Raw genomic sequence first — 23315 nt, forward strand, 5'->3', positions numbered from 1 at the left:
AAGACTGGCTGAAGGAGATCTTCCTTTCCTTTCCCTTTTTCCTGCTGATGTTCTGTTCAGCTTAGTGTAGCTGGTCTGATTGTGTCCAGCAGTAACAATTAAGGAAAAAGTGTAAATGCAGGGCAAATATTTTGCTTCCTTTACTGATTTGCTCTCTCTCAACGAAGCCCAGCATTTTTAGGGTTCTGATTTTCTGGACAGAGCCAACCTTTGGAATGTTGTTCTTGTAGCTGCTGTTGGTTTATTCTCTGAGTGTGCTGTCAGTTTTTCTAACTTCAATTATAATTTTGGCCAAAACAATGGACATTTTGTGGCAGAAATATGGATGTTTGTGTGCTGACAAGTTATTTGTCGGATTTCTACCATGTTCTTCTGTCCTGATTAGTAATAATTAGTTGTTACCTGTGTAGTTCATGATTTTTTAATGAACATCTTTATTTTATATGCCAGCTACATGTATGTCTTCTATCAAAATGAGCAATCATAATCTGTGTGTCTCTCCTCCTGTAGTAACTTGTATCTTCTTATTAGCACTTGGTGCGATACTCTGAATATTTGTGCTTGTTCTGTATGACTTAGAACTGGGTTGATTGCTGCTGCATACGCTAAAGATGAGAGCTATGGCATTAATTTCTGCATGACATAATGATACTTTCATTTTCTGTTCATTGCTTTCTCATTAGTGAGTCTTGTAACTTTTGACTTTCACTCCAAAGTGATATTGCTTCCAAAAGTAGAATTACCTTAGTATTATTGTATATGCTATACAGTATTTACCACATTGTTTCAACATGGAATTGATCGTAAAGCATGTTTCTTTAGTGTACAGACAAAACTTTATGCTATTTTATTGCCAATTTCATAGAGAGTTTGCTTTGCAATTGTGCACCAATGTTTAGTTAGAATGATTTATTTTTTGTTAATAAATGTTATCATCTCTTTGTTTACTCCTCTTGATACATTGATGCAGTTGTTGAACATTGGTCTGAGTACAGCTTTTTTTGGGGAAATAGGGAAAATATATGGGTAACTGTATTTTTACTGTGAAAATGATGTGTTTCTGTGTTTGGGGTGGAGCATTTGTATTTTTCCTCTTTTGATCAATAGTTAACTCAAAATCCTTCTCTTATCCCATGGCAAGTTTACTTTAAAAGTGTCTGGTAATACCTTATTAAAAGCTAAAATTTTTTGTGTAAGTAGTGTTTTGAAGTCTGAGAATCACTACAGATTGAAAAAACCTTGTTTTTTAGTACCTAGCAATGTTAAATACCATCCTAACACTGAAGTACTAGTGGGCACTTGTGTGTTTAGAGTTGACTGTGGTGATCTTATACTGGTGAAAAGATATGAATTGAGACACTGGTGACACCTGTGTGTGACATCTCCTGTGTAGACCACATGTTTTGCTAAGAAGGTGAACCACTTGAAAACAGATCTGTAGTGGAAAATAAGAAAGAATGTAGGAAAGCCTTGTTTTTAGAGGAGTGGTAATTATCAGGTCAGCGAAATTCTACAACATGCTGATTTCTGCCTTAATCTTGAATGATTATAGTGAAGTTCACGTACAAACTGTGTCAAATTTTTTTTTTTTTCAGTGACTATCTTCTGATTAATGTATGCAAGGCCTTCCCTTATCTGAGTGATGTAGAGCAGAGATATTTGCATGTGTTGGTAATCCCTTGCATTGGAGGGCTAGCTGTCTCTTAGTGTATGTTGCGGACTTGTAAAGCAGCTTTTTGAGAGCCTTGCTCTACTGAGCTCTGTGAATGCATCTCAGAGGTACTGAACCAAGTAGCAGTCAGCTCTTACGCAGTAGAATGTTGGCCTGTAGCTCTTGGAAGTTTTGTCGTCCTCTTGTGAGATCTTCTGTGCTTTCAGCTATTCCACTTCTTTTGGAAATTCTTGTTTGTTTAGGTAACCTCAACAAGAGGTTGATATAATCACTTCTTTGGGATAACCACTCCTGTTATCTTTTGATTAAAAGTTTTTCTACTGCAGTTTTTATTTCAGTGTAGATGATGGTGGCTTGTATGTTTTGAATAGTAATGCTCTTTGAGGTTTTCTTTCATTGTTTTGATTTTGTTGTAACATGTCTTAACAAAAAAAAAAAAAATCAAATTAGTTTTTCATCTGTTTAGATTGCTGTCTCCTAAAAGAAGCAAATAACAATATTTTCCATTAGGCATTTCCTTGCTGGATTAGTTTGCTTATGCTTTTTTTTTTTTTCCTTAATACGCATAACTTAAAAATTGGCATCAATTATCTGAGATGCTTTGTTTTGTAAATCTCTACAGTGGAAGCTTTGAGTATCTTCAAGCATTTATATTGTGATGAGAGCTATGAAGTATACATTTTGACCTGACTGAACATGGAATCGAGTTTCAGTCTACTTGAAGGTAGAGTTGAACTCTTCCAAGTACCACTGTCAGACTGAGATGATACTGCAGCATCAGTGAGTTAATAAAATAGATTCCTTGTTCAGTCTTCTGTCCTCCTGCACTCTTCCTTTTCAAAACTCTGCAGTTTTTATCTGCGGTTTTTAAAATAAATAATGAGTTTGCTTCTTGTATTCCATTCATTGACACTTCGTTTTCATGTGTTTCAGTTGATATATGGGAAAAGCTAATGGATATTTTGATAGTTATATTACAAAGCATGTAATTTTTGGTGACACTTGTGTAGTAGTTGTGAAACTGTCTTGTCTTTTTCCAGTAATGCCTGAGATCTAGGGTAGTGACAGCTGCTTTTTCTTCTCCCCTTGTGTAGCAAGTGACAAGAGTATTGGAGATCTTTCTCTTGAAATATAAAATGTATAATGAAATAAATAAAACTATGTTTTTCTTAAGGATATTGTAACAGAGAAGACTTGCTTATAGTGAGAGTTAGTGTAACTCCTTGTTTCTGGGAAAATTGGGCAACCCTATCAGATTACCGTATGCGTTTACCAAGGGGAAATTATGCCTGACAAACCTGATTAGCTGCTGTAATGAAACGGCCGGCCTGATGGATGGGTGGGAGCAGTGGATATTGTCCTGGACTTCAGGAAGGCCTTTGACGCTGTCACTCATAAGAGCCTCTTAGAAAAGCTGCTGAAGTATGGATTGGATGGAAAACCTGGTACAGTGGTGGGACCCAGTGGGCAGTGGTGCAAAGTCTGGGTGGAGGCCAGCAATGAGCGGAGTACCGTGGGGGTCAGTTCTGGGTCCAGTCCTGTTTAACATCTTCATTAACAATTGAGATGATATGGGGGAGTGCTCTCTAGTAATTGTGTTATATTATATCAATGAACAAACCCATAGCATGAGTGGGAGTCAGTGGTGTGGTTCTGCTTATCATAGGATGGATTAGGTTGGAAGGGACCTTAAAGATCCTGTAGTCTCAATCCCCTTCTGTGAGCAGAGTTGCCACTCACTGGATCAGGCTGCCCAGGGCTCCATGCAGTCTGGCATTGAATGCCTCCACAGATAGAGCAGCATCTTCCAGTGCCTCACCACTGTCTGAGTAAAGTGCGTTTTCTTGTTTGTTTGTTTGTTTTTGCTAACACCTGACTCTTAGGATAAGGGATAAAGGGGAATGGCTTTAAACTGTCACTATCAGACCCTGTAAAGAAAAGTTGGTCCCACTCTTGGTTATAAGCTCCACATGAAGGCTGCAGTGAGGTTTCCCTGGAGCTTTTTCTTCTCCATCTAAAACAATCCCACCTCTCCCAGCCGTGTTTTTTTTTTTTGTTGTTTTTTGTTTTTTACCATAAAGGAGATGCTCTAGACTTCTCATTGTCCTTGTGACCTCCCCCTGGACCTGCTCCAACAGCTACACATCCCTCCTTTGCTGGTGGATCAGAGCCTGGATGATGCAGTACTTCAGTTGGGACCTCACAGGAATTGAGAAGAGGGGGACAGTCACCTCCCTCTGCCTGCTGGCCACTTCTCTTTTGATGCAGCCCAGGATATGTACTGCTGAATCTTGTCCAGTTTTTGGACACCTAAATCCTTCTCTACGGGTCTTCTCTCAATGAATCCTTTTCCCAGTCTGTAAACATACCTAGGATTGCCCCAACTCAAGGGCAGCGTCTTGCACTTGGCCTTGTTGAACCTCATTTTGTTCTCTTAGGCCAACTTTTCAATCCTGTCTGGGTTCCTCTGGGTGGTGTCCTTCCCTTCTGTTGTGTCAACTGCACCACTCAGCTTGGTGTCACATGTAGACAGATGCACAGATGAGTCCTGGTGTGAGTGATTTTTAACAGACAGTAGTTTTCTGCTTCTGAGCTAATTCTGTAAGATAATTTCCAGGTGTGTTGTATAATATTACATGCAGATTTATAGTTTGTCTCAGAATTTTAGTTGGTTTTGCCATACTAGCAACCATCACGATGGAAGACTTTGTTAGAAACAATGCCTAAATCACCTGTAGAGTCTTACCCAAGGAAGGTGAGAATGAAAAGTTTGCAACTGCTAATATATATACAGGGAGTTCATTTACTGGAATGATTAGAAAATGTCTCTCTAATCTGCAGAATGTCTGAAAAATGAGTAAAATGTTAGAGTATTCAACCTTGAGAGTGCCTGCACTCTGCAGTTAAAATTGCAGCTCTAATTAGCAGTAGTCCTCCAGCTGCATTTCATGCCAGGCATTATTAGTTTATGATACTTGTCGCTTTTGTTTGCAGACATATCTGATTATTGTCTTTCTGAACACAGACATACTGTGAGTCTGAAATCTGGGGCGAGGCCTGTTGCAAAATGGACAGTCACAATGCTACAGAACGCTGTAAGGGAACAGTTAGCTTCCATTAAGCTTAATTGTGGCTGTAAATGTGCAGAAAGAACAAGTTTGGTTGTCTTTTGTGAAGGTTAGAGCTTGCTTGTATATTAAGTACATAAGAAGTTGGAACAAACAACGTGGATTGGTAGGAGTGGTTTTCCAGAGAGCTTTGGAAACCCACCTGTGGTCCAAAGCATGATATCATTAACCTATTCAAAAATGAGGTCAGAATATGAATAGTGAAATAGTGCTTCCCAAGAGAGCAAAGACCATTTGGCATAACCAATTACTAGCTATGATCAAGTTGGGTACTCTTCTGGAGGCAACTACAAGAATCTTCAAAATTGCCATGCAGTGGAATTTTTTCCTTTATCAGAGGAAAGGATGAAATGGAAATATGTCCTCCTATGGTTGTCTTTTCACTCTTGGGCAGTATATATTACGAAATTGTCTTTCAAACACAGATTTGAAAAGGACTCTGGTAGCAGTTTGTGTACTCCACCCTGCTGCTACCTTGCTTTTGCCATGAGAGATCAGCTCAGATGTCAGCTGTGTGGTGTTTTCTCTGAAACTTAGCCGTACAGGTGGCGTGTAGCTCTTAGTAAATCACTTTCTATTGCTGTAGCAAGCAGACCTTTTAAAGCTCACAAATATGTTCTTCTTGAAGCAGTAAATATATGTTGCCAATTTGCACCATCATATTCGTTAAATACATTCTTATGCCTCAGTTGTACTACTAAAAGCTTCCAGTATCTTTTAGAAGCTTCTGAAGTTCTCATCTGTGATTGACTAAAACTCTTTCCAGTAGAACATTATGCTGTTCATTATGTAAGTTAACGACACGAATGTAAAAGCAAGGAACGGTATCAGGAACGCAATTTAATTTGAAGTACAGCTTTAATGTGAAGAATGTTCTGAAATAACTCTCATTTAAATCATTGTACTTAGCGCTCTTCTGATTTGGCTTAATTTGCTTTTGTGAAGTGGAAAAGAAGTTTTGTGAAATCAAAGCTGTGTGTGTTTGTGGTTATTTTGTATTCATGTAGTCTGAGTGAGTTATGTGTGGGAATCAACCCAGGGTTTCTGGTCCCAAACAAAAAAACTGCTGCCTGAGCCGATAATCCGGAACTCGTTGCTGAGTGACTGGTGGCCAGGATAGCAGCCAAGCTAAGACCTCCACAGACGAGGGCTGAGAAGGAGTGGCACTTAGCACCAGAGTCGGCTCTGCTGTGTGTGACAAAGAAGGACATGCCTGATACAATTATTTTTCAGTTAGGAAATGAGTAAAAAGCAATAAAGGGCCTGCATATGCATTAGTACATTTTTGTCCTCACATGGTCCACGTTGTCATGTTTTCTGTAGCCTTTTAGTCCTGTGAAGAACCTCTCGGAGGATCTTTCTGATGGTGACTGAGATGGTATATGAGAAGAACGTGATGAGAAGGGTGGTAGGAAGTCTGATCATAGGGGAATGACCATTTCTTTCTCTGTAAATTATCCACCCGATTCTCTTCATTCCTCTGTTCTTGGGGGGAAAGGAGAGGGAACAAGGGGGAATATACGATATTAACTTGAAGAATGCTAGTAATCCTGTGTGTTAAATAAGGTGTGTTGCAAAGTGTATAACCATGTGTGAAATGCATCTCTTACTATATATTCAATGATTTTATTACTTATTTTATAAATAAAGATCTCCTGAATGTTTCTGGGGTTCCTCTAGGGAATGCATTCTGAATGCTGGAGATAGGGGTTCAGGGGTTCTCTTTTATCTCTCACTAATAGTGTCCTCCCTAGTGGCATGGACATTTTAAATTACTCCATAAAAATATAGTTTGAGCATTGTCTTGGGTGGGGAGTGGAGTGGGTTGGAAAGGTTTTAAAAAGACAAGAAGAAACAGTGCAAGCCAAGGCCCTAACAGGAAAACAAGCAGTTAAAAGCTGTATTTTTTTTAGGTCCTCTGTATGGAAATGTTTTTGTTCCTTTATTTGGCAGATTTAATTTCTTCTTCATTTCATTTCAACGTAAAAGCAAGCTGTATGTGGTGACCTTTGCTAGGAGCCACCGAGTTTGGGGGCAGCTTCTGCCTGATAGATGGGGCCGGGCCACAGCTACCAGAAGACACCCTCGTGGTCACAACCGAGTTGTAAATGTCACTAGGATTGCTTCTGAGTGCCTATCACATGTGTATCACTGATTCTGAAGCAGATAAAGTCAGCCAAAGATTCATCTGGGAACTGGGATTCCCAGAAGATTACTTTTAAAGCAGAATAGCAGAAAGAGTTGTGACACGCATCCGTAAGCAGTTATAGCGGTTTGACAGTTATTTAGCCCTCAGTTACTGGCCCTTTGGTTGAACTGACAGCGCGCCTGCAAAGATAGTGAGGCCTGTTTCAGCCCCATTAGTGTTGTCTTGAGTGTGAGCCTGCGGTCTGAAAAAATGATAAATGTTCAGTGATTGATTTTATAGTCCCAGGGGACTTGGTTTCTAGTCGCTTTGAGCCTGAGCAATTTTCCTGTCCCTTAATTAGGCCTCAGCTTTGGATTTCTCTTCAGCTTTTAAAGAGGCTTAAAGAAAGCGATCAGGAATTGTATGCTAAGGTTTACAAAATGGTCAAAACTTAATTGCAAAGAAGGTGCTGTTCTGAGTGCCAAGTCTTGTCAAGTTTTGATTCAGTGTGATTTGGGATGCATTTGTGTGGTTGTGAATGGCAGATACCTTATTCATACCTTTATACAGAAAAGCTGAAAACAATTTGTACAGTGCAAAAGAAAAACTTGATTGGTTTAATTAAATATATACATCTTAGGCTTCTGCAGTCTGTCTCTGCCTTTGGAGCAAGCTTTCAATAAGCTGGTGTTTCCAGATTGTGTAAGGGTTGTTCCAAGACTTGTAAGTTTGCTATCTAATATCAGAAAAGCAAACAGGATATTTCAGTTTGAATGCTTCTTTTAAAATCAAATAGAAAAATTGTTTCTTTAATCAGTATTTGAAGTAAACTTGTTGTCAGTGGGCTATAATTCAATAGTGTCAAAATGCCTATTAATATGTAACATTAATAGTAGGTTGCAAGGGGAATAGAAATTTCTTCTCATTTGCACCAGTGTTTTTTCCTAATGTCACGACTCTTTGACCTTACTGTAGTGTTTGGTTAATGCAAACAACAAATAAATCAGTTGTGACTTCTTCGGACCAATTCTGCTCACAGTGATTAGTGATGTAACACTAAGAGGATTCTGATATCAAAATATCTGAGTATTACAGTATTACTCAATTTTTAGAAATACTGTCTGAGGACACAACTTGTTAAGAAATCATGGATTTTTATTTATTTATTTTTTGCTGGTGGAGAAAGGGGTACAAAAATAAAATGTGGGCAGAGATTGATTTTCTCTGTGAGATAGACCTCAAAGCCAACTTTTGTGATGAATGACCAATTGTGACTCCACACATTTAATTAGAAAAGTGTCATTACACTCAATTAGCAGGGCTGCCAAATAATCTGTTTAATACTCTGGTCTTTTTTTCTCTAGGGTTTTGCAGACAGTCCTCATTACAGTGATCACTTGAATGACAGTCGATTAGGGCCCCATGAAGGATTGTCCCCGACACCTTTCATGAACTCAAATCTGATGGGTAAGTAGGTAATTCTTTACGAGTATCCCCTCAAAGCCTCTTTGGTCAGAAAGAGACATTTTTCATCTCCTTGTCTAGGCCTGACACATCAAGCATCTGGAAGTTGCTTTGTTACTCACAGCAACAATGACTTTCCTGTTGAAACACTTCTGTGTTGGGCAAATTCCTTATGGAGGCCTTTGTCTATGACTTTTCAGAAGGAATTTGAGTTGATACGGAAAGCTGATATGTTTAATTTTGATTTTTGGTTTTTCTTGTAAAACTTCAGTAATTTCAAAGCTGAAATTTTCTTTGCTTTTGTTGAGGAGGTATCTGCAGCAGTTTTTAGTTTGTGCACTTAGAAAAGAAAGAAAAAATCCAAATTTCTAATATTTGAGATCCCTGAAACACTGGTTTCCTTAAGGATTTTCTTTGTGTTGGGTTTTTTTTAGATTTTGATTCTCGTATACATTTGATATTTGTTTTCTTAGAAACACTATCAATTCTGAGAAGTAGATGCAAAAACCAATTTTGTTAGGCAAAAAATATTACTGCTTTCAGGCTTGTGGGTGTCCAGCATTTTTTCTGCTTTTGAAACTGAAAAGTTAAACATATCCACAAAAACTATATGTATTATATTGCTGGCTTAGCTATTGAATGTTGTTTTTCTTTTCCTGGACTTCACTGTTACCTGAAACTTATTTAATGTGCTGATGGCGTTGTCTGAAACTCTCATTAAGCTTGGGACATAAAAATGGCATTTTCCAAATATGTACTGTTTGGGAAAAACGTTGTCTTGGGGCAGTCTTTTTCTTGTATCCTAGACAGAGAAATCAATCTGAATGTTTATTCCAAATTTGCAAACAAGACATTGTTTCACTTGTATATTCTGCTTTGCATAGACATGACCTATTTTGTGATCTCAGTATTGTCCTTTTAAGACATAGCCATGGTAATCTAAGTGGATTATCCAAATCCAAATCCTGGTGGTCTGCAATTTCTTTTGGAAATCTTTCTACTTTGCTCAATCTTTGTTTACTGGTTTAATTTTCTCTGAAATGAAGGCAAAGCAAAGCTACTGCCAAAACCAAAATCTTGTTTAAACCTTCCTGTATGAACTGAAAGGACGTAATTTTAGAGTGACTGGCTCTGTAGTCCATGCACAGAGTTTGTATCAATTGATCAATGATACCTATATCTGAAGAGAATGAAGTCCGAATGTAGTTTCCCTTTTATTTTAATAAAGCAGAGTAGAGCTTCCTTTCCTGCCCTCACCGACAGCACTCTTTCAAATGTTGCCTGCTTTTGTTTCTTTCTAATTAAAGTAGACTAAAAAGGCAGGTTACCTCAGTTGCTGCTCTGGTATTTTGATCAGTAGCATGTGTGAGGCTTTTTTTTTTGTAGCTGATGTTGATGTTGTTTTACAAACATGCATAGCAAAATTTGATTATTTTTTTTGTTTTGTATTACCAAAACTAAGCTACTTGTTCATGTTTCTGCTATTTGTTCATGTTTCTGTTCTGAGTCATTTCTAAACCATATATGTCTTTAAATATAAAAATTGGAACTGTATCTTCCTAGATTTTAATAGAAGAGATGACAAAGAGATTGCATTAAACATAATAAAATTACATCATTGCCTACAGATTTGCAAAGAAGCCTCCACTGAGATTGCTTTGTAGAGAGAATTGATACACTGTAAGATGTGTGTATGTCAATTGCTTGCCTACAGCAGCTGTGAACTGAAATAGTTTTCTAATGCTTTATGGCGAACAGTTCTTCAGGGTTTTCTTTTGTTGAAGAAATAGTTCTTCCCATTTCCCCCCATTTGCAGCAAAGGACTGTAGAAAACTTTTGGTATATATCTATATATCTATGTATCTAAGAAGTGTAACTAAATCTCTAAAAGGATAATTGAAAAGTATTTCACCTGTGTTGTTTTTTTTTAAACTAAAAGATGTTGATTTTATGTTATTGTATGGGATGCAGCTTGGTGTATCGTATCTCACATCATTAATTTTTGCAACATATCTGGAGTTGAGCCTGGAAGTTTGGGGAGAAAGTTTTCTGTTTAGTAGTTGTATCTGATTTTTTTTTCTACTATTGCAAAGAAAAATAAACTTTTAAAGTTAGCTTTGTTAGACAAAAGAAGTTAGACAGTTGCTATCAAGTTGTAGACACATTCCCATTAATAAGTGAAAGCATCCATTTTGTTGGTCACTACTGATAAGTGCACTGATTGATTATTGTGCAGTCTTGAGAGGCTGAAAGGAGCTGGAATTTTAGGATATAAACTTAATGAGCTGATAGGAAATAACTTACTGGGCTAATAGGAGTGATGGAGTGCAGAGGGTTCCATGCAAAAGGTCTGGGAGGCATTCCTCCTCAACTTCTGTCATCAGATGCACTGAAATGCATCTCTGAAACAGTTAAAAACTATATGTAAAAAAAAACCTACAAACCAACAAACCCATCTAGCAATAACATATTTCACCGTTGCTGTCAACACTTAAGAGCACCATTAAAAGAAAGAATTGTGTGTCAAGGGGATGTTGTTATTTTGTGTATTATGTTCAGCCGTAAGCATATTTGCCTGAAGAGATAGCGGATTATAAAGTGCCACTGTCTTTCATGATGGAGCTCTCAAACATTTTAATGATCTTGTACATTGCAAAAGAGAGGAATTTTGTCTAACAAGAGTTGATAATGATTCAATAATGAACAATTTGCCACAGAAAGATGCATTTCCATATTCATTTAGATATTTTTTTGAAGTGTTTTGCAGAGGAAGTAAAGCTATTATGTTGGATTGGTTAGTGTTATTCGTTAATGAATTCCAGAATTATCCTGTTGATTTGTGAGTATAAAAAAGGAAGGGCTGTTGCCTGTGTTTTAAGTGAAACCACCGAATCCTCTTGGCAGCAGCACAGTCTTTTAGTATCCATAGCAATACATAGAAAATCAGGCTAAGATATATTGGTTGTATTGCAGCTCCATCTAGATTTGATAATCTTTGCATATTCAACACTTTCTGTTTTAATTACATTCTAGAAAACTACTCAGGAAGATGCCAGATTATTCCCTCTGTAATTATGCTGCCTTTTAGTTCTCTGTACTTGAAGAAGGTCAATTTTTGCTGGGACCCTTCAAGCGTTCGGTATTGTCTGTTGTACTGTCCTGAACTTTATTGTACTGAGCTTTTCTACTTCTGCTCACTATGAAGAGAGGGAACTGATCTTTACTGTGTGTAGCGTAAAGGTTTTCTGGTTAGTTGTTCTTGAAAATTTGAAGTGGGCAACTTCGTTTGGGGTGTTTGTGTCCTTCCACAAGGGATAGAAAGGATAAAAGCAAAACATTCCTATGCTGTGCCCTGTGTTCATTTTCTGTGTGCTGAGCAGTTCCACAGGCTTGTATGTGATGAAAAGTCATTAAAAAATTAATCCGTGGTAAGTGGAAAGGTTGCTGAACATAAGGTTGAATATAAGATGCTGAAACAAGTCCCTTACATTTAAAAGATAGCAATCTCTTTTTCAAGTGTATTTCCTTGTTTTCCAGTTACTTATCTACTGTTTTTACAGTTTAATTTGATTAAACTTTAAAGCCCAGGGTGTTCCTAGCCTAGCCACAGGGTTTGAAGATCTGTCAGCTGGGATAAAAGGAAACTGCCATAACCAGAAGCTGTAAATGTGTGAGAATGGCACAGAGAGCTTTCGATCACACCTCTCTTCCTGACCTTACCTACTCACTCACACTGGTGGATCCAGCTCTAGGAGTTGCAGTGTATTAGTTCTTCAAATCATGTTTGTGTCCTAATGGCCGAGCTTCTCTTTCTAGCATTCTGCTTTGTGCTTTCTGTGGTCACTGTATTTTTGTTGAGCAGCTTGAAGAGTATGAATGACCTGACAAGGCAGGGAAATCAAGACATATCAGGCAGTGTTTATTAGGGAGGGAGTAGGAGCTAATTACTAGCTTATTAATAGATTCTTATTAGCTTATTAGAGTTAAAAGTGCTTTAGATTTGGTAATCAAAATAGTTTCTTATACCTATTTAGTACAGTGAATAGAAAGTCTGATACTTGTCCTGATTGAAATAAATGTGGAAGAACAGAATGGGGTATTATCTAATAAAGATGGAAACTGGGTAGTACATTTTTTTTAACTCAGTGCATCTGTGTTCTGTTTGCAGCATTGCTTCTCACTTAACCAACTTGACTGCCTCATTCTGTAGATTTATAAGAGTGGCTGCATTTCTGTCCCAGCTTCTTTCAAATGAGTGAAACTACTACACCTAATTTTCACTGTAAATTCTATTGTTTCACTTACAAGGTAAACAGACCAGTTGGCTGGGTGGAGTGACAAGCATTCTTAAACAGGGATCAGGTAAATAGCTGAAATTTCTGTAAGCTTGCCAGGACTGGTACTGTTCTGAATAGGTGGTGTAAGTCTTTTAAATCTTAATTTGGAAAGGCTGAGAGAGGAGGGGGTTTTTAGCTGTGAGATGGAATTAAAAGATGTGCATCTGAGTTGTTTGTCACATAAGAATCTAACTAACCTTCAGGAAAACTGAGGTGGTTGTTTTTTGAACTCCGTAACGTGTTAGTAGAAGGATTTTGAGATCAGAGAGAGCCAAAAGCCAAATGATTTTATGATGGTGAATTCAGTTGAAGGAAAACAAGCAAAGGTGAATAGCTGTTAAAATGGCAAATGTTAAGAATTACGGCATTATGTTCTTTGCTAAGCATGCTGCTCTAATTACCTTTCAGGGAGGGAGAGGGCAGGTGCGAGTGTTGAGCAGGCACACTGTGTATTTGTCCAAAATAACAGACTTCCTTGAATTGCCTTCTGTAGTCGTTACTAACTCAACACATGGAGACATCACAATGAAAACGATCTCTGGAGATGTGAGTAACAGCAAGACTGCTTTGAAATAATTTATCCACACCAGTAGTAACTTATTACACTAGCATTAACTTGGAGAATGGAGGAAAGAATATCTGGTAATCAACAGACTTCACTAGGAAGAGAGAGGCAAATATAGAAGAAAATGACAAAATAAGCATATGATAAAGATTATGAGAATTGCTACATCCAGTTCTGGAGCCTCGAACACAAGAAGGACATGGAGCTGTTATAGGAGGTCCGGAGGAGGACCACAAAGATGGTCAGAGGGCTGGAGCACCTCTCCTATGAGGACAGAATGAGAGAGCTGGGGCTCATTAGCCTGGAGAAAAGAATGCTCCAAGAAGACTTCATAAGAGCCTTGCAGTACCTAAAGGGAGCCTACAGGAAAGCTGTGGATGAGGGGAGTGGTTTTAAACTGGAAGAGGGTAGATCTAGACTAGATATTAGGAAGAAATTCTTTACTGTAAGGCTGGTGAGACACTGGAACAGGTTGCCCAGTGAATGTCCCCTCTCTGGAAGCATCCAAAGCCAGGCTGGATGGGGCTGTGAGGAACCTGGGCTAGTGGGAGGTGTCCCTGCCTATAGCAGGGGTTTGGAACTTGGTGATCTTCAAGGTCCCTTCCAACTCAAACCATTCTGTGAATCAGTTCATACTGTTTTATGTGAGCAGGGCAGTGTGTTCAACGGAGAAGACTGCTAATAAGCTTCACAGTGCTTAATTATCTGTTGAATACTGCTTTGGCCAAGAGTTCAGAAGAAGTTTCTTGATGTCTTTTTTTTTTAATGAAGATATATGCACGACAGAGCCATAGATGCATTAAGAGTGTGGATCTCCTGCTGCATGGCACAGGTCCACCACAAACCAATGGGGTGTAAACTTCCCATAGTGGAAAAATTCCTTACATTTCACTTTGCAGTAGCTTGCATCAGGCAGTTTCACAGCGTTACATTTACATTTTATTAAATCACTTAATGCTTTGATTATTGAAGCTAAAAATATCAGGACTGAACACACTTATGTTCTTGGCTTACGTAAGCATCCTTGGCTGATATGTAGATAATAGTGAAAAAATTGCATGCAGGCTCTTTTTGGGCCAGTTTGTCTATATGTAATACATCACTGCTACTTTTCCCAAAGTATTTGTTACCATTGCTTTACTCCACTGAAACTCTTGTTTTATTGCTTCAGGTAGACATGGGTTTTGTTTTGATTTTTTTATTAGCTTTTGTCCATAGGATTGCATGTAATCTAGCAAGCAGGAGACTTATGCTTAATTTTCCATCTAAGAATGTTTGTTTTATTTTGGAGGTACATCACTGTGCTTAACTGCTTGATTGATGCTTTGATATAGTATTCTAGACTGGCTGAGAATCTGGTGTGTATTTTCTGGTATTTTGTTGTTTATGATGAAGCTTAATGCTTTCAGTTAAATCTCAGTGATTTCTTCTCTCCCAGATAATTATGCATATCATTTAATTCCCACATTCATACATAAACTCTCCATTAATTGAGGGAAGAGGTGTATTTTTTGCTCTCTTTCCTTTCCTTGAGCTGCTGGAGCAGTGCATGCTGTGTTGCTGTGCTTGCAGCTGGGCTGTGCCCTTGGCCGTGCTGCTGGGCAGCAGCAGATCCCCGTGAGCCAGGCTCCTCTGGGCTTGGATCTGCGCTCTGTGTGCTGCTGGGCAGGCAGCCTGTGCTGCTGCGCTCTGATGCGTGGTAGAGTGTGATGCTCTGGCTTCAGTTTCAGACGGTTTCCCTCCCCCTCCAGGTATTACATTAAATAAATTCCGCTCACATTAAAGAATTGCTCTCATCCGCTCTTCATTTTCCTTTTGTGAAAGCTAATGGGTTTCTGGGAAATTAAATTACACAGTCATTTAGTGACAGCGCCAAGTGCAGGGCGTTTTTACCATTGGGTTTTTGCTCACAGGAATGCGTATAGCTTAGTTTTCCCTTCTGTTTACAGTAATATTTCAATCAAATAACTTTCCTAGCACGTATTTAAATACAGGAATACCTCAAGGCTCACTCCAGACGCAGCAGAGCCTGTGTCCTTGGTGCTGGGCTGCAGCAGGTGTCACCTGTGCTCTCCCCCTGGGATTTGCAGCTGTGGCAGCGGGCAGTGAGCCTCCCCAGGAGGTGCTCAGGTGGAGCTGCCAGGTAGGTGCGTGCTGCACAGCCACAGCTGCTCCGGAGCCGCTGCCTCCAGCAGCTTCCAGGGCAGGGAGGTGAAGGAGCAAGCAGGTGCAGAATTGTCTCCCTGCCAGTGATGCTGGAGTGCCGAGGCAGCTTGTCCTTAGTGAGTGAGGTTAGGATTGTGCAAGTTCAGAGGTTTATAAAGTCTCTAAATCAGTGTGGGAGTCATCTTCAAACTTAGTCTGCAACGCTGTGGTTCAAGGGAAATAAACAAGCATGTTTTCTTTCTGGAAAATGAAGAAATCTATCCTTGAAAATCCTTCACACTGTTCAACATTGTGCTAGGAGTAGCTGGGGATAGCTGCTCTCTGGGTGCTGCTAGTGTTGCAGGTGCCATAGCAGAACTGTGGGAGCCTGCACAGCCCAGCCTGTCCCACCTGCAAGTCTGACTGTGGCCCTCCTTGTAGGACACCGTGCCAGGAGAAGCAGTGTGACCTGGCGTAACCTGCGTCAGACCAAGTGTTGTTGTCTTCAAAAATGTTTCATTTACACCCCTAACCAGATTTTTTGTCAATGTTGAGCACTTCTGAATTGCCAGTCTAGGAATTTTAATGTGCAATCTGTGCTTTTTAAATGTTAAACTATTTTATTTTGTATAAAATTTTGTATCAAAAACCTTTGTTTTCCGCTAACGCGGTCTGATACATTGAGTGTTGATTTATTCACAGTGTACTCAGACTCTGAAATGGGAATAAACAGTAATCTGATGAAATTTTTAAGTCCTGCTTTTCCTCTTTGTTATAACATGTCAGTTGAGCTGCTGCAGGGTATGTTTATCTGTTACAAGGCTCATCAGTGCATGAAATGCTGAAAGGGCATATTTCTCTCCTGTGGTTCCTGCCATCCCTGGGCACTTGTAGATGTGTTCCAGTGGCTGGGATCAGCTGGGTGAAGCTGTAGGATTTTAAATTTCAGTCTGTCTGAAGGCGCCAAGCTCCTTTCTAGGGACAAGGGAGGAGGGGAGGATTCTTTCCCATACTGGTGATGTAACTTCCCCATGAGGCAGTTGCTTAGGGATCTACATAATAACTATTACCCTGTTCAAATAGGGGACTGTAGAAAGCTCATAGGTGATTAAAAGATAATTTTGTAATTTTTCATGGCTTGTCTTTGTTTTGCAATAAAGATGTTTGCTCATTGCCAGGTGCATAAAAATCACTTACTTGATCTCGATTTCATTCCATTAATTTCTTTTCATTCCTGTATGCATGTAGCTGTAGCCTGTCATTTGCTAGCAGCCCAGTTTTTAACCAATTAGCAGCCTGTGTCCAGTGATGAAATTCTGATCTGAACAACCAAAATGTTCTAACCAGGCTGCTTGTACCTGGATAAGTGGCTTTTGTGATTTTTGGAGCATTATGTTTTTTGCATTAATGTGGCTTTATGGTGATGGTTTTGGCAAGTTAGAAGTTCGTTGCTGCAGGAAACCTGACTTTGATAGATGCACTGATACCTTGGAGGGAAAGGCAAAAAAGGGATGCAGCTGAACTGCCACAGACAGGACTGTACCCATTGTGTACAGGGTGGTGTTGGACTGCACTACCATTGTTGGTGTTTTCTGGGTGACCACTGTACTTTTTCCATAGAGTTGTCATTTGGTGCAGGTGTGCAGTACTCCAAATTGAGCACTTTTGCTTCAGTGCATGAAAATCTCTTTTCTGAAAAGCAGGTGAGTGACTTTCGTGTAACAGAAACATGCACAAGACCAAAAAACAGCAAACCCGTTTTGCTAAGCAATGGCAATGCTTTATATGCGGGGCTTTTTCAGTACCTCTCTCTGCTTTTTCTCATGGCCAAACAGCACTGTTGCTTTCAAATGAGAGTTCAGCTTCTGTCACTCTGATGCTTCTAAGTCTGTCAGGAGGACAGCCAGGAGATCTGAGGACTTACTTCTCAGGTATTCAGGTCACTTCAAGAAGTAGATACCTTGTTATCCTTATGTGTAGGAGCTTCACTGGGGTAGCATTTGGTGGAAGGAGGGCTGAAGCTTGGTTGCTTTGGTTTTTTTTTTTTGATGATGTGTTAATATGTGAAATGAAAGAAGCTGATGGATTACTGCTGCTGTGATTCTTCTAGAGAAACAGATAGCCTTGAGTTTTGTATTTCATCATAAAGATTCACTGAAATTGAATAGAGGAAGAAATGAAACACTTAACATAGAAACAAGAGGAGATGGACTCTACTGCTTTTTTTAAAACAGCTTATCTCTATTCATGAGTTATTCATGAATCTTAAAGGTAGTTGAGAACCAAGTGTTCCAAGATCATCTTGTACTGCAAACAAGTCTCCCCTGGAAGTTCTTATTAATCTGCAAATTCCAATTGCAGTGGCAAATGAGAACAACGAATTTATGTTCTGCTAGGGAAAGCTCTTCTGGCAGTGTAGTGCCTCAGCTTTTCATTTCCTTATGCTCACCTGATGAGGAGGACAAACCTGGTCCTCCAGTGTATCCTGCAAATTTCTTGTCTTTGTGGAGTCTTGCTTTTTACTCCTTTGGGTTTTCCTTACTTTTGTCCATAAGAGGCATTTTTTCCTCTCTTGGGAGTGACATGAATCTAATTTTGGTGTATAGTATCATTCAGTTGATATCAGTGGCATTACAGCTGGCACCAGTGGCCTTGATCCAGCTAAAGGAAGCTAGGAAAATGCATTCTCACTTTGCTAGCAAATCTTGCATTCAAAATCCCAAATAGTTTGCTCTGTGATTCGTTGGGCCTCTCATCTGAGGAACTAGGATTGTGCAGACCATGTGCGGAACAAGTACTGCCATCACAACAACTGTAACAAAATTTTAGCTTGCTTCCCAGCATTTTAATGGGGCCCTGTATAATAAACTTAGCACTCTAGGCACAAATGCAGTACAAATAAAGCATCTTTCCATCTCTCCTCCTACATAATGAGACATAGAAGGTAAGAGACTGGAGAATAATGCATGACTTGTTAACACTGCTGTAAGCATCAAGGCCACTCCCTGGGGTCTGCATTGCACACTGAAGTGCATGACTGCAGCATAAATAAATTAATATCCTGCTTGTTTTTTGTTTTTTTTTTTTAAAGTTCTGAAGAGAGAGAAAAGGACGTACTTGTGCACTTCTTTTGTGGTACTACGCTTCTCTGCATATTGGGAGCAAAGAAAAGTTTTGCTTTGCTTTTTTCTGCAGTAAATCATACACATCTGTCATAGAAGTAGCATTGCCTTAAGAATTATGATAGAGAGCATTCTGATCCTATTGTCTTAATACTTTAAAGGAATTAGCAGAAGCTCATGTACTTGTTAGACCATAGAAAGCGTTTAACACCTTCATGTTTTACTTATCAGTCAAAACAGGAGGTTTTTTTTTTTTCACATTTGTAAGTTTTCCTTCATTATTTGTTTTCCTTTTAATTTTAGAGGAGCTTTTATTTCCGGGTCACTGTGTTGCATAATTATGCAGCTTTGCATTTGAAAGACACTGAAATTGATACAGGTATGCAAGGTCAGAAACTGCTCTTGGTTTTTTTCTGGGCTAGAGCTCTGTCTGTGTTTGTACTTAGGAATGTCATTTTTTCTCCCTGAAGCGAACTAAATCTTTCTTCCCAGTGATAGGAGAGGGTGTTGTTTTTCTCTAGGAGTGCTGTGTTGTGTGGTGAGAAATCTGTTAATATTATTTTATCATCACTGAAACCATTTTTCTTTGTCTTCTGGAACTGATGATTTTAAGTTTAAGATAAACATCACCAGCACTACTCTTGTTTAAAATACTTCATAAATAGCAAGGCTGAGAAGTCCACATTCCACATTTTCGGTGGTCTTTTTTTTTGTCATCTGATTCTGTATCACTTCTCTGCGTTCAGTTTTATGAGCTGCAGGAGCACAACCTGAAAATCAGTAGCTCCTGGTTGCTCAATTCCTGCAGCGTTGTTCTGTACCTGCCTGGTGTACTGAGGGCTTGGGGTGTTATTTTATTTGATTATGGAGAGAGTGGTAGGAGGGGAAGAGATGATTGCCTCATCTTTGTGGTGTTTGGCTGCATTTCCTTTTTTTTTTTTTTTTTTTGTTCTCTGCTTTTATTCATCAGTGACAATTTATAAACAGTACATGTTTCACAATGATTTCAGCCTTGAGTGCCAAACAACTGTATGATGTTGTTCCTTTGTTTGACAGCTTCCTGGCACTCAGCCACATGCACAGTAGTAATAAATACTCTTGTCCAGTGTACGTGTGCATTCTTTATTTGGTGTATGTTTTTACAATTGCATTAGAAATCTGTCTTCCTAAAAATGTGGTTCCAAAGATGTATGGTTTAAGAAACAAATAACAAAAACATCCCCGAACAACCAAACCTTGTGAAGCAGTAAAAATGCAATAATTATAAACCATTCCTTCATTATTCTGGAGCAAGGGATAGGGGCTGGGGAGAGAATTACTGCTGTTTTTCATTGGTTCTGTGGTACATTTGCAAAATATGGAAAGGAATATGGTTTGTTGGCAGAGGGAAAAATCCCACTTGTTTCTCCAGTTGTTAATCATTTTCTATACAATAGTTTGCTTACATGTGCACTAAACAGTGGGCTTCCAGCAATGTATTTAGAACAGAAGAAAAGAGAAAGAAAATTTGAGAAAACCACAGTAGATATTGTGTATTATCTGTGTTGAAGACAATTAGGAACACAAATGGCTTGAACTCAGGATATTGGCTTTTAACTGGATCTACAGCATTTGGTTGGAACAGGGCATCCTGCAGTATGAAGAAGCCGAGCGTCACTGCTGATTACACTCCTCCTGCTGCTGTTCTGTGCCTCCCCCTCTTTCCCCAGCAGAGACACAGCTTGCTCTCATGATAGAGAAGCAGTGCAAATGCCAATAGAACACTGAATTGAAAGGCAGTGATTCATCAGCAGAATCTGTTATTTATCCGAGCACAGGTTACATTTTTTTTCTTTTTACCTGTGCTCTAAAACATCATTATTTGCTTGATAACCAATTTTATTACAACTACTGAACAGAAAGCTAATTCTTGGGCTTGCCTCTTCGCTTATATTCAGTTTCTCTTGCTTTCTTAATGATGCTTTTATGTTGCTTTCTCACTTGGTGCAACACAGCTGTATGTCGTTGGTCCAGTTTTTCTTCTAAGATGTCATAACACCAGAAGTAGAAAATAATACAGCCTTTAACTTACACAGAAGTCAACAGAATCATCTGTCCTCAAATCTATAGAACATAATTTCTGCTGTACTTTTACTGTGCAGCAAAACCTGTAATTTTTGTCCCTTCAACCTACCTGTCCGGATCAGTATGCTGGTTCCATCTGAGCAGTTCCATCATGCCTGCTGTCAGTTACACTTGGGGATTTTTCCTGTCTGTACTTGCATTTGCTTTCTTCATTTCTTCTGTTTCTGAATGTTTTGAGAACTGCCATTTTGTTTTTATTTTGCAAATATGTTGCTCTTAGTAGATGGGATACTTGTGTTAGATGGGTCTTGGTTCTGTTCTAGCATGGGTTTCTTTGCTTGTTTCCAGTACACTTGTGCTTTCAAAAGCAGTGTCTCCTAAGCATTTTTTTAGGTACATGTTCTGAACAGAGGTGCTGCCCCAAGTATCCTTCTGGAAAGGACAGCTTACTGCAGACTTGGCCTAGAAGATCAGAAGAGTTGGTTGTCATGTTGCAGTGAAGGTGTTCTAATGCATTGCTTATTAGAAGGATAATTTGTGGAGAATGGACAGTGGAGCAATAAAATTCAGTAGGAGGAAGAGCTTGAAGTGGGAGAAATGATAATCTCTTGAAGGCCAACTTCAGAACAAACTTAAACACTATGACTTAATAAACGTGGGGAAACATGAGCCAAATGTTGAAACATCAAATGGTTAGCTCTGAAAGAGTAAGCTTAAATGCAAAAGGAGTGAAAATTTGCTTATTTCTATGTTATAACAATAGCATAGATTCATGTACAACGAAGGGGAACTTGCAAATTCTTGTGGACTTTTTTTGTGTCCAGTATTCTGTTATTGCAAGCGTGTCCTTTTTACTAAAGCTTCTGAGATGTGCGGTGGATGCTTTTCAGAATGTGTTTGATCCCTTGTAGCGTGTACCATGCTGCTCAAGGCAAGAATCTGTACATGTCACAGTCATCTTGCCACACATGATGAATCACTTTGCCTGGAGATTTTCTGCTCTCGAGGCCTTAAGGCTGGTTCTGTCTCCCCACGGATGTTTGGTTAGATTTGCCATCTGAGCTTACTGTTGTGTGACCAGTTTAGAAAGTACTAAATCCAAACTTTTCTCATGTTTCATTTCTATGATTTGTTATCATATGAGTATATATGTGGACATCGCTCCTAACCAAAAATCCCGATTAGAAATAAGGCATGATAAGAATCAGTTTGGATTTTAAAAGACAGCATCTTTTTGAACTTCTTGTTGTTTTCTTGTCTTTGTTTTACTTAATTTGTTACAAGAATCATATGATGTGATTGTAGCTGCAGGCTGCTGTCCACTGTTTTCCTGCCTTTTTTTTCTTTATTGAAAAAAAATCAAACAAACAAAAAAACCCAAAACTAAACCAACAACGTGTAAGCATGTTCATAGCTTTCTTGATGCTGTCACCATTTGGATGTTCTTTCACTGCACTGGCCTGTAAGACAGGGTTAGTGGCAGCCTGAAGCCAAAGTTTCACAATGCTACGCAGATAGCTGGTCAGCAGTGTCCTCTATTGGTTCCATTGATTTGATGTAGGGAGCCTTGAGGACCACACTAGGAGGATTTTTTAAATTGTATTTGGATGTTTCAGTGTTTAATGTAGTTTGTGTTTTTCAAATAAATCAAAATCTGTAGCAGATAAATTTTAAATTCATATCCAGCTCTCTCATTTTCAAGTCCAGTGGCCTAACACTGTATGCATTGAACATTTTGTTATGGCAAGATGCATCTTTCGTATTGCTGCAAATTTATAAAAACAATATGTCAGCAATAAGACACAGGAAATGACAAAGCATAGCAAGTGGATTTTGAGCTTTTTCTTTTTTTCTTAATTGTTCTATTTATGTTCCTGTCCTTCCTTCCTTTTTGCTGTCCTCTGGACGATACATATTCCAGCATTTTGCTTTGTTATTTTCCGTTCCCTTGTGCTCAGGGCAGAGCAGCTCTCTCGCTCCCTTTGCAGCCTGTTCAAGGCCTGCTGCCATTAGGTTCTGGAGGAACAGGTAGCTGCTTGCCTTCTCTGCTTCTCCCTCTAAGACAACCCCTCTGTTCTTTGTGACCAGACGTTTGCAGTGACGTAAAAAGGGAATAAAAATGTAACTGTGAGTTGCTAGATGGCTGTGTTTCATCCCTTTTTGAATAGCCTTTTCTACTTAAGCTGCTTTTCTCCTTTCTGTCCTGTTGTCCTGCCATTTTTTGCTGAAATAAGCATCGTTGGAAGAGCTGCTGTTTTCAGCTTTGGAAGACAAATCTAAATATATTTCCATGCATTTTCTTTTTTCTCCTCCCTGTTTTTTTCTCAGGGATGCTCATGTTTGTTTTTTCTGCAATTACTGTTTGAAAAAAAAAAAAAGAAAAAAAAAAAAAGAAAATGGGGAAAAAAAAAAAAAAGAAACATGGAAAAACACCAAGAAAGAACAATTGTTTGTTAGCAAGAACTGCTCTAAGTAGCTTAGGCACCAAGTATACCATAACTTGAAAGTCCTTCTTTCTGTTGAGAATGTAAAAGGTACAAATTTTTATGATATACAGCCCAGTAAACATTGTAAGAACAAACAACAAAACACCCTGAATACCTTCATTTAAAACTGACAAACAAACAAAAAAACCCTCGTAATTCCAGTTCTTTGCAGTGAGATTCTACTGATGGGGGATACAGTCTTTT

The 23315-nt window shown here is 38.9% G+C and overlaps 1 protein-coding gene across 3 annotated transcripts in view; it reads left to right on the forward strand.

Moving 5' to 3' along the window:
• Positions 1-23315, forward strand: part of TCF12 (transcription factor 12) — a 151891-nt gene that overhangs the window by 41516 nt on the left and 87060 nt on the right. For all 3 annotated transcript variants that reach the window (XM_048955773.1, XM_048955774.1, XM_048955772.1), the window contains exon 6: positions 8293-8395. In XM_048955773.1, the coding sequence (XP_048811730.1) occupies positions 8293-8395 (103 nt within the window). The remainder of the gene's footprint in view (positions 1-8292; positions 8396-23315) is intronic.

Source organism: Lagopus muta, chromosome 10 (assembly GCF_023343835.1).
Source record: "Lagopus muta isolate bLagMut1 chromosome 10, bLagMut1 primary, whole genome shotgun sequence".
Lineage (NCBI taxonomy): Eukaryota > Metazoa > Chordata > Aves > Galliformes > Phasianidae > Lagopus > Lagopus muta.